Genomic DNA, 12,445 nt, shown 5'->3' with positions numbered 1-12,445 from the left:
ATCAGGCTTTTCAACGATGGTTATAAAATATAATTTTAAAAAAGGTAACAAGTAAAATGAACTATTTCGAAAAGATAATCATTATTTAAATAGTAACATATAATTTTTGCAATTTAATCTATTCTTTTAATATAAAAAGCTCAGCCCATTTTACTAATTTTGGTAAATAATTCAGTTTAGATTGATTGAAGTTTCTTATACATGCTTAACATAATATAAATATCTTTATATTATAACCATACAAAATTATAGAAAAGCTTAATATTATGCTCCGTAAATCTATGTACACAAAACAAATTTACAAAAATATGTACAAAATATAAAATAAGTTCTATTTCGTCCATTGGACGGCATTTATCATTGAATAATACTTTGCATTTAATATTACTTGGTAAGCATCAATAAAAACTTATTTCAACTATTGTATTTGCCTCATAAAGTCAAATATAAATATATATTATTTTGAAAGCATTAGAAAGATTACAACCTTCATTTTTTGTTCTACGAAAACTATGAAATATGGTTAGGTGCATGCAGCTAACATAACTGCTGAATGCCAGTCTAGAAAAATAGCACTAATTATTTTTTACTAATTAACTACTATTTTGCAGAAAATAATAGCCTGAACTTAAAAACAGTATAAATAGCTTTTAAATACTATTAAACTTTTTGAAATCACCAGTTTTGTCATGTTTTCCCACCTGAATGAATATCATTAAAATTATCAAATCATTAAAGCTTTCTTGTTTACAAAACCATGGATTTTTCTTTATATTGATTTTTCGTTACATTTCGCGCCATTTTCATAATTAGTATAGAGGGCGCTGTCAAAGAATTGACGAAATCTAACCCAACAATCATTTCTAATTGTTGCCAATTCAGAATTGCTATAAAAATAATAAATTTATCGTTACAAAGCGTTATCTCATACCGCGATTCAAACATTAAATTCAAAGTTAAATTAAATTTAATGTTTGAGATTTTAAAACCTATTTCTTAACTGGTTATTAAAAACTTCTCAGTTTATTTCTTAAAAATTAGTTTTATTATATTTTCTACCTAATTTTGAATCAATGTTTGTTAGGATGATGAAGAATAACATTTCGAACATTAAACTATTTACAACCTATCCACCATCAGGACATAAAAATTTGACAACACCACATTTGACTAAATAGAATTCAAATGAATATTTTTTCTATACAAGGATGATCTAATATTTTGTAACAAAATACAATCATCAACCTGAGAATAATAATGAAATAATTAACAATATGACTTTTTGGCAGTCTAAAAATTAATTCTAACATAAATACACAGGGGCTACCTATATCTGTAGCAATCACTGTGCTACCAATATTTACATTTCTAAATCATTTACTTTGTTTCTATAATCCATTCAAATACGATTACTAACAAAAATAAACAAATACACATATGACAACATGAGAAGTCATTTGAAACTAATAAAAGCTGAGTTTTAGCGGTTTGCTTCATTTTTTAAATTAGTAACAATTAATTAGTTGTTAAATATTACAGAGATTTACAGTTTACACATACTTATGTTCTGTACAGAGTAGTTACTACACAAAACAACATATGTTCTATACAGTTGCAAAGAACATGTGTGCGTTGGTGCTACATTTTACCAACAAATGCTGCGTTTTTATTTTCTTAGCACGTGAAGCATACAAAACAGTTTAAAACGTGCAGTTTTCGACCATGTTACTTTAGCTGTTGTTTACTTATGTAATTTAAAATTACTAAAATGTAATCCGTACTGCAAATTTAGATTATTATTATTAATTCTACTCAAAAGCTTTTAATTATTGCAATCCTTAACGAGAGTATTGTTGCACTTTTTCTTAAATTTGCCACCATCACTAACTAATCATAAGTTTAAGTTAGTACAAAGCTAAAACAACGCGAGTAAAACATAAAAGGTGTCACAATAAATATTGTGGTTTGTTAATAATGAAACTTCTTTTGTGTCAAAACATAGACAACAAACATTTCTTCGATGTTTCATAACTTCTCCTTCACTATGGAACTTAAACTATAGTATGAATAAAGTAAAGCAACATTAATAAAGCACAACTAAACTGTACCTACAATTTCTGTACCTTTATTCACGTTGCTTGAATTTATTCATACGCTTGGACAAATAGTATGCCTAGTTATAGTGACATTTGTGCTTTTTCACAATGGTTACTTTATGCATAAATTTTACCCTTTGATAACCATTTGTTGACTTTCGTTAATAATTGTTGTTTTGAATGGACTAAAGAAACTTATTTCCATCACTAAAGAATGTCCCATGACATCTTTTGGTTACCTAACCAAATGGTTTTGGAGAAGAACAAGAATAATTCCAATAATAATATGAAGGACAACGGAAGTCAGTGAAAGAGCTGCACTGCTTGCAAGACCACGTGGGATAACTGCAAGGCTGCCGTTGACAACAGATTGAGGACCAGCATCAAGCATGGCATCTCTGGCAGCAGCACTGAAGCTACCATCACCGGTTGTTAGAAGGTCAAATACACAAGCATCCAAATAAAAATCGGTAATGTTCAGAGCTCGACAAGCTGCGATAGCTTCTTGCTTCGGTCCGCTTTTAGGATCTAATATATTTTCGAAGTCAATTATTTCTCGTCGAGGGCAACCCTTTACACAAAGTTCCAAAGTCTCACCCTGAGCACCCTGCACTGCAACTGTGCTTGGCATTTTAGCTGCGAATGTTAGGTAGTTCCCAACTTGACGTATGACTATTTTTGTGGCAATATATCGCAAATGTATTTCTATGTGCTTTCCAGGAACTTCTTCTCGAATGCGTACTCCAGGGCCGCTCCATTTGGAACCATCGGGGAATACCCCAGGAAGATAATCACTCTGAGCTTCATAGGTTTTTTCCTGAGCACATGGACTATGCTGACGGATGATCACAGTAACCTAAAACGATACAACTAAAATTAGCACTATTTTCTAAATTAATTACCTGTTTAAGAATACTTCACAAAGTACTACACTCAATATAAATTTTTAAAACACATGTCAAAATTGAAGTAGAAAAAGTAGACACATTAGAGAACGTAAATTACTATTTATCGAGGAAAAGGTACTATCTGGTATTGACTTTAACGAATTACTACTGAAGAAGTTTCGAAACAGCCAAAACCCTTTAGATTGTTGGATGAAGCGAAAAACAGTTTAAAAACGATTAATAGAAGTATAGTTACTACTTTCATTTAACAATAGTTTGCTTTAACTGAAGAGATGTTTGAGTACTTTTTCTCAGACTCTGCACTGCTGTAATTAAAATTAATTAAACTAGCTTTATTTTGTAACTAGTTTTGGCACACCATTCTATGCCACGAGCTAGTACCTAGTATTTTAGCCTAGCTGCATCTTAACTTAAAATAACATGCACGTGTTTAACTTTTTTTGTCTTATTTTGCTATAATGGGGACCATATAGTGATCAATCAATGACAGTCAAGTAGAGAAAGCTTTTTCAGTGATTTGGCAAATCACTATAGAATATATGGCAAATTACTATAGAATATAGACCCCCGCTTAAACATTAATTTGCGATCTCTAATGTGCATACATTTTTTACATCATTTTAGACATGGATTCTGAAAATACATATTAAGCGCCATGATTACGGATAAATAAATGTGAAATAAATGTAAATGAAACTGTATCATAATTAATGAACATTAATGCAGTAAATGGGATTAAGTAATAAAATAATTGTAGTGAAAATAATTTGGAAATAATAAAAAGTATCGATAATTAATTCGCGTGTATGGAAAAAATGATTAGAAAGTAGCGAGGGCTGTGAGTTCACAATTAGAAACAATTAATGTATATATTTTTTTTCTTATTTTAACAAGTTTTAACAAGAAATATCAACTAATAAGGTTAATAATATAATCTTTGCTTCAAGAAAGACTTGAGTGAAAATATTTATTTCCTTTAAAAAAAAAAAAAAAAACTTTTCAATTTTGTGGAATATTTTCGGAAGAAACTTAACCATTTTTTGATTTAACCTAAAGAATAATTATTATAGTTGTTCTTAATTATTTCTAATATTAAAATTTAGAACACTAAGATTATGCAAAAAAATCTTCAAAATATAATAAAACACAAAACATTTACGCTATAATTTTTTGTGGTTTTGCCATTGTTTCATAAATCATTCATATGAAATCAGAGAATTTATCAATCTCATATAAATAATTATAACCTTGGTGTCACTGACAATGACCTCTCTCATCCAAGACTAATTTTCATTCACGCATGCGCGATATAAAACATACTTTTTCCGCCCATCGATCGACTGATGCCATCTTGGAATGAAATCAATACGAAAATTGTAAACGCGCGAATGAACGAGAGGTTTGAAGATAGACCGAGGATAACCTATTTTTTTCCCGTAAGGTCAAAATATTTTTGATAGAAAGAACAAAATCTTCTGATTACATCAGACCAGACTATTTATTATTATTCACAACAGATGTGCACCTGGCATTTACGAGATGAAACCAAACGATAAATCATTCATTTTGTCTAGAAGGAAGTAATTAATAATTTTCATAAAAAACGAAAATAAAACTACTTTAAAGATTTCTTTTTATTGCATAATTTATATAATTAATGACAATTTAGTAAACAATAGATAAATATGACTCTTAGAGATAACAACAAAACGAAAAGTTTTCTGAATTGAGTTTAGCAGTAGCAAATATAAATTTTAAAAATCTACTTATTTGGAATGTTATGTTCTTATCAATCATCCGATAATACCTTATAAATCAGGTTTTTAAATAAAAAGGTTCCAGTCGAAGTTGCTTTAATCTAAGTACTAGATCGATAAATGGGAATTACAATCTGTTTTCATTATAATTCTGCTATAACTTGTCATATGAAATTAGCGGACATAAAAAAACAACGAACTTCCCTTTATATCTTCCATTTTGTATTTGAATTAACCAAACTAACATCTCGGCTATTTTGTTGATGCAGTGAATTAAAATTATTGATAGTATAAATTGTAAATATGAATTAATTTTAATTCATATTTACCTTGAAATATCAATAGGGGAAAAAAATGTGTTTTCGTACTCATTTCGTCCAAAGAATTGATTCCAGTGTTTTTGTTTTTATCATTTTCTAACAAAGCATTTATCAAGGAAAATACGGATCCCCCTTTCCCCGAATTTCTTAATAACAGCCAGAAATATACGATATGTTTAAAAACTAACCGAAATAAATACCAACCTGATTTAAACGTAACTAATTTTTTGTTAAGATGCATTATATTTTATCACAATATAAAACGGTTGTGCAATTCTGATATAACGAATAACATATTTTAACGTTTATTCGTTTATTTAAAGAATGCTTGTCTTTTACTGCAGTAAAAAGATAGGATTTTTTATTATATTCTGATGCTTATAGAACTTCATTAAAGATGTCTTCGTTTTGTTACTTAAATGTAAAGAGTTTCTAATTCCACTTGAAATAAGTCGAATTCATATTCGACTTACTATAAGAGGTCAGCAATCAGAGTATTTGTAGTAACGTAACTAGAAGGGGGCAAGAGGGGACGTGGAGCTGCCTTAGAGGTACGCCAAATTCACGAAAAATAATTAAAATCTAATTCCAGAGTAAAATACGTTTCACTTCTAAATATCTTCAGTTTTATTTGCTAATTGTGGATCCCGTAACTTAACTAAAATTTTTAATCGATTCACCTAAAACTTGAAGATGATGTCTATCAATAAAAATTATCTAAATCCTTAAATGTAAAGTTTCTTAGGCCCACTTATGCTTTGTTTATGAAATTACCAGACGAGGGATAAATAAAAAAAGAATGTTAAGTAGCTCCTGTTTAGGCATAAAAGTCGAAAGGGGGAAAAAAATTAATCACTATTATTTAAGAGATATACAAGCGAAAATCCTGGTGTTTTGAATCATTTTCCTGACAGGATGATAGTGACCTCCTATTCTGGTGTTTTCTCTCCGACACTTCACTTTTAATGTATATAAATATGAATCAAATTTTGAGTTAGATTAAATGTAAACTCCTTTCAAACCATTAGACTAGTTCTATATTCCAATATTTAATAGGATTTTTTTGTTGAAAACTCTGTTAGTTTACAGGCCATAATATTAATTACAAAAAAAAAGTGTGCTCAGAATTGTCTCTTTCACATTGAGGTAACAAGTGAAATTATGGTAGACAAAGAGATAAATTTGTTCAATGAAGAAACTAAAGACATTTGAAAACAAATATTTTTTTTTCAATCTAACAATAGTCTAACAATAGAGGGCGCTTCTGGATGATGTCCAAAGAAGAAGACGATGTTCATGTCAATGAGTCACAATTCGCTACGCTGTCTGCTTCAGACAGAGGAGAAAAATAAAAATTACTACGACTTTCCCATCTTTATTGAGTTTGATTAAATCTTAACAACACTAGATCCGACAAACACTTTCATGTAAATAAGGTTAATACTTGTAAACAGGATTGTTTTTACAAAAAATCCTGTTTTTATAAAAATTGGGAAAACTTATCTCGTAATATCGGGAATTTCTGGAAGGTTCTGTTTTTATTAATTCATGAAAAATATACTCATTTTTTGAATCGATATACTGTACAAGGGGGGTTTCTTGTCTACCGAGGTTCTGTTTTTGCAAACATGAGGGGAAAATATTCCTTTCGTGGGGAAAAAAAAAAAAAAAAAAAAAAAAAAAAAACATTTTTTGCCAAGAAGTTTTAGTTTTAAAACAAAGAACCATATTCTGAAAAGAAAAGTTCTTGAAGTTCCGTATTTTGAAAAGATAAAAAAGTTTTGCGAAGGGTCTGTTATCGTGTCATATTATTTTGTTTGGGTCCGTTAATACGATAAAATATTTTGAGCAAGACCGGTTTTAAAGATAAACTTTTTTTTTAATGAAAGGTGCACTTAACTCATTAACTATTTTTCGAAAAGTCGAAAGTAACGGACCCAAATTTCAAATAATATAATCCTTTACATCTATTACTGGTCTGGGGGACAACTAATGAAATAATTATTAGTTCCCCTCAGACGAATGGACAGGTAGGCTGTTTTGGGTTTTTGATTTTCAGTTTCTTGTTTTGTCACAGATTAGCATAGTTCATCATAATCATAAATGCTACACATTGTTAAAGCAATTTTTCTTTTAAATTCACTAAGCTAATAAAAAAAACATGTAAACAGATCAGCGGAAATGCATAAGGACTAGTAGAATCTTTTATTTACTGATCCTTTGGGCTCAATGTTTTTAATTTGTAACCCTGCAAAAAATGCTTCATTGAAATTCTATTAAATATCTGTAAGTTTGTTTTCTCATAGAAGAATATTATGTTTTTTTCTTATTTCTCTGAAATGAAGCTGGTTATTTATACGAAACGTGGCTTATCCCGTTAGTAAATAAGCATCATAAGTTATATCATAATTTCAATAATAAGTAGAATTATAAGTAGTTATAAGTATAATAAGTAATATAAGTATAATAAGTAATATAAGTATAATAAGTAGTTAGTATCATAATTTTTCTTTATTAATTTTGATCAACATAAGTGAAATAAATTATATTTAGCTTTGTAATAATTTATGGTCATGAAATACCTACAGCATAAAACATTCGCGTCTTTTTCTGCGTTAAATGTAAAATATTTCAAACAAAATTTTTTTAAATTTGCACTTATATACCGTTATTCAGATCTAAGAGAAACCAATTATTCATCATCAAAATTTCTTTAATTTACAAAATCAATTGTTGATAATTTTTAAATAAGATTTAAAAAAAAATATTTTTTCTAACTACTATTTTTGGATTTTATATTTCAATACAAATAAAATTCCAATAACCTAACAGATTTTTTAGTAGCTATTAAGACTGTTTTTAATTTTAAAAAAAAATAACATAGTATATTTTTGCTTGTGTTGCTGTTGTTACTAATCCTTCATGACCTAGCAACAGCTATAGATCTGGTCCATGTATTTTTGCTTGTAAATAGAACGTTAGGAAAAAAATATACATAAAAGGGACACCTGCCTCTATTTGCGTCAAAAAGCTATTATAAAGTATGCAAATCAATTAGATTAAAACAAAAAAGTTTTCCCCCAAAAAATATCGTCTGAAATTTGTAACAGTCAAGGGTATTTGTGGTTCCTGTCCCAGCATGCATCAGTCTTCTGGTAAGAGGGAGAGAAAATGGGTGTTTGTTCTCAAAAACTGAGGGGATGATGATGAGATGAGAAGAAGGTCAACACATCAATGCTGTCAACTTCATTGGCATGAATAAATAAATAAAACTGAGGTCAAGGCATTAGCTGGGGGAGAGTGTAAAGTTCTCACAGAAGGAAAAAGTTATCATGCATAGGTTTTTTACAGTTAGAAGTAGAATTTTTTTCACAGTTAAGATGGATTTTTAAAAATAAATAATTAAAAAATATAATATCTCTATATAACGAGCAAAAAATATAATGGTCTAACACAGTTTTCCACTGCTTTTTTACTCGCCGATAAAATCACATGGTTAGGATCCAGTTTTCCCTTATTGTTTTTGTTGCCATCAGTATAAATTAATAAAAGTCAAAAAGGCATTGTTTTCTTCGATAAATATTTTTGCTTCCCTAATTTAAAGGTATTTAATTGTACTGCTATTATTACGTGTTTTGATTTTGATTGTTTTCTAATTTAAGAGTTCAATATTTAGATATAGTATATTTTTTTTATTACTATTATTATAATAACATAATTCTACACTAGATTTGTGTCTGATCTAATTAATGAACAGCTTAACAATTATTATTTTTTGTGCAAATAACATAAATATAATATTATAAATTACAGTTAAAGAGATTCGTTAAATGATTTAGAGCTTAACGATCAACTTAATGTACAATGTGATGCATGCGAAAATTTTATTTACTATATTTGTCAGTTTGGTAAGTGAAAATATTAAATTACTTTTGTGAACTCACCAAAATTATAATAACAATATACTTTTAATTTTAAATATTATTTTCAAAAATTCATGCAAAATAGAATTCTTCTGTTACTTAATTTCTAAAACCGATTAATACATAGATTAACAATTAGTTTTAATAAATAAGGAATTTCTGAAAAATATTTTGATATTTTAAATTATATTTTTAATAGATAGCATATATCAATTAGCTATATGATTGCTTGTTTTTCAGTTTTGCAAAAGAAAGTTATTTTCTATTAGTTGTATACAAGGCACAACAGGTATCTTCGTTAAAAATGATTCAATCGAAAACAAATAACAAAGCACCTCAGTTAAGATGTAATTGCTCAGCTTTAATATGCGAAAAAATGTAAGTATTTAACGTACAAAAAGAGAAAGTAAATTAATATTAAGTTAATAAATATCATATATAAATTAGTTAATAGATATAATATGCATAAATAAAACGTAAGTTAATTATTCTTATTTAGTAAAAAAATGCAGATCAAAATAAAAAATTTTTTTTAATGAATCATTCTTTATTTAAGATTAGTCCATTTTAAATCACAATGGTATAAAAGTTAAAGTATCTTAACATTACAAAAGCAAACAAACAAAACACTACATTTTTATTCAATAATCATGATCCTAGCATGAAAAAAAGAAAGGGAGTTAAGAAGGGGAGGGAGATTACTTTTCACAATAACTATCATGCCAAAATAATAAAATCGCCCTCGGAGAAAAAAGCATCACACTTATAATTTTGGTAACATCTTATCATTTTCCGTAACGCATCCTTTCCCCCTCGTCTTCTAAAATGGTTGAGTCCCGTCGGCTTGTTTACCTCTCTCAGCCGTCAGCCCCAGGTGCCGTGACGTCACAAAATCTCTACAACCATACCCCTTCCCCTCACTCTTATGTTCACCATCCCGCGAAAAGTGCGAAGGGCACAAACAGCCGCCCACTGAAGACTTACGACCCCATAAGATCTCTTTTACCGAAAACTTTTGTTTCCAAATTCGGAGTGACATTAGAGTACAAACGCCCTACCTACTTGCCATTTTTATTTTTTTAAATAATTAAACTTTTATTTATTTGAAATGGTGGTAGTAAATTAAAAACTTTTTCAGCATTTGTTTACAGAATGGGTGCTAACAAATGCAGGGTTTTCTTCTTTCTTGTCTTTTAGGTGAAATTTCTTTTTGTGACAAAGCTTATATTTTAATGTATGGTTCTTCGATTTGTAAATTTGATTTTAAAATTATTTTCAACATCACTCTATGTAAATTATTTAACTGTTCATACATAGTTGCCACGAGACACTAAAAATTCACAATTTTATCAAATAAGATTAAAATTAGCTACTTCTTTTAGCTTATTTTTTTACATTGAAAGTGTATGCATGGAACGTTTTTGTTCTAATGATGAATAATTTTAAATATAAGTATTTGTGGTAGTTACGTCTGAATAATAAAGAGATAATAAATAAACAAAAGTGAATTGAGTATCTACTACTTTTGAAATTTTTAGACGCCTGTGGCATCCCCAGATTCATGTGAAACGCCACTTTTTTTTTCAGCTCTCTCGTGGCGAGGATTTAAAAATCAGAATTAATTCAGAAAGCTTTAGTTTTAATTAGTCTACCCCTATAAGACATATAAGTATCTCTTTGCGAAAATTGTTGCAGTTTGAGGCCCTGCAAATTTCATCTCAAAATTTAAGTAAAATAAATTTTGAAATAAGATTAATTTAAATTTAATTAAAATAGTGGTATACAATTACTTCAATATAACGCAGATTCTTATCAATAATTATGCAACGTTAAATTCTAATTAATTTTCTTTGTGGAAGTGAGCTAAAAAGTGCATAAATTACTTTAAAACAAAACTATTAATTTTATTTTAAAAAAGGGAGTTGTTATACATTTAATATTTTAAAATTTTTATTCATAAAAATTATACATACTAGCGATACATAGTATACACAGTAAGTTTAAAATTAAATATTCGTCTTAGGATTAACTGCAAGAAATATTTTTATTATTTTATGTCAAATATTACTTAATGGCATGAAAAATAATTTTTAAATTTAAATGATGTATTTATTGTTTAAAAAAAAACCAACTTTATTTTCTATATAAGAACTTTCAAAATAAGATTTGAAGAAAGGAATTTTTTTTTTAAATAATACATATTCTAATATGCATATAGCTTATTTAAGGTGTAGATTTAAGTTTTAAAGAAGTTCCCTTTGGATGAGCTACAAGAACCTTTAATCTAATTAAAATGCAATAAATTTTAATTAATTTAATGTAATACCGTTCAAATATTTTCCAAACTTTAGAGTTAAAAGCCCAAATTAACTGTAGTCAGTGGTGAAAATACATAACATTTTCCCGAATTAAAATTTTCGAAAAAACGAAAAATCTATGCACTGCACTAACCCAAATTTGTTACCACTTTTTTTATATTTCATATTTCCTCTTGGCTACTTACCATTGCCAAACAATAGGGCCTTCAATTGCAAGTCAAGCTACTATTGCAAATGCAGCATAAGCATTCTATTATTCTACATATTTGCTAATATTAGCAACTACGTTACACAACTAAATGAGTTTAGATCAATATTAGAGATTACTATAAACATATTATCGCTTAGTTGTTAAAAGCCCCAACCCTCTAGGGGTTTTTTCCCAGACTTTTTGTTGTTTTTTTCTTCTTCAGGGTTTTATAGAGCTTTTTTAAGTTAAGTGTGTATTTTCATCATTTATTCTATTCTTTAAGGTTTCAGAGTAAGTTTTGCTGTATTAATAAGTAACATTAGTTAAATAAATAATTAACCATTAATAACCGTAATTCTTAATATAATTTATTATGAATATCATTTGCAATTGCGATTCTAAAAATATTATATTGTATCTTTTAACAACAGCTTTAATTGTAATACATTTTTGTGAGAATACCTTAGCATATTGTTTGCAATATCCAATTATGCATGATTTTAAGAAGGCTAATTAAAATTTTAAGGCTTAGTAAAATATAAAAGTAACGAGAATTGAAACGTATTAATGCAATGAGTTGGTATTTTGTTCTATTAAAAACTTAATATTCAATGCTGATTCGTTTACAATAAATAGCAAATACGAAAAAAACCTACTTGGAGTTTTTTCAGATGAAATTTTTTTTTTAGTCATAACCACCCTGTATTATTGTGTACACAAACGATTTAATTAGTTCTAAACTCAACGTCGATAATGTTAATGTTTAAAGAAAGCTTTGCGTTGATGGATTGTTTCCAATGGCGCATTGCATAATAAAACAATTTTGATTTCTTTTATAAATTCAGTTCTTCAAAAATTCTTATAATGGGAGAAAAATGTAGATTATCCACTAATAAAAGAAAAAAGTGAGAAGATTTCCCCACCACTTCTTTT

General features: G+C 28.2%; 1 protein-coding gene across 2 annotated transcripts in view; it reads right to left on the bottom strand.

Annotated features, from left to right (window-relative positions):
- Positions 1-710: 710 nt before the first annotated feature.
- Positions 711-12,445, bottom strand: part of LOC107436728 (repulsive guidance molecule A) — a 49,766-nt gene continuing 38,031 nt past the window's right edge. For both annotated transcript variants that reach the window (XM_043043335.3, XM_071186672.2), the window contains exon 4: positions 711-2,952. In XM_043043335.3, the coding sequence (XP_042899269.1) occupies positions 2,332-2,952 (621 nt within the window). In that variant the 3' untranslated portion in view covers positions 711-2,331. The remainder of the gene's footprint in view (positions 2,953-12,445) is intronic.

The sequence above is a fragment of the Parasteatoda tepidariorum genome, chromosome 9 (genome assembly GCF_982258835.1).
Source record: "Parasteatoda tepidariorum strain Cologne lab strain chromosome 9, Ptep-v5.0, whole genome shotgun sequence".
Lineage (NCBI taxonomy): Eukaryota > Metazoa > Arthropoda > Arachnida > Araneae > Theridiidae > Parasteatoda > Parasteatoda tepidariorum.
This window is presented reverse-complemented; position numbering and strand designations above follow the sequence as displayed.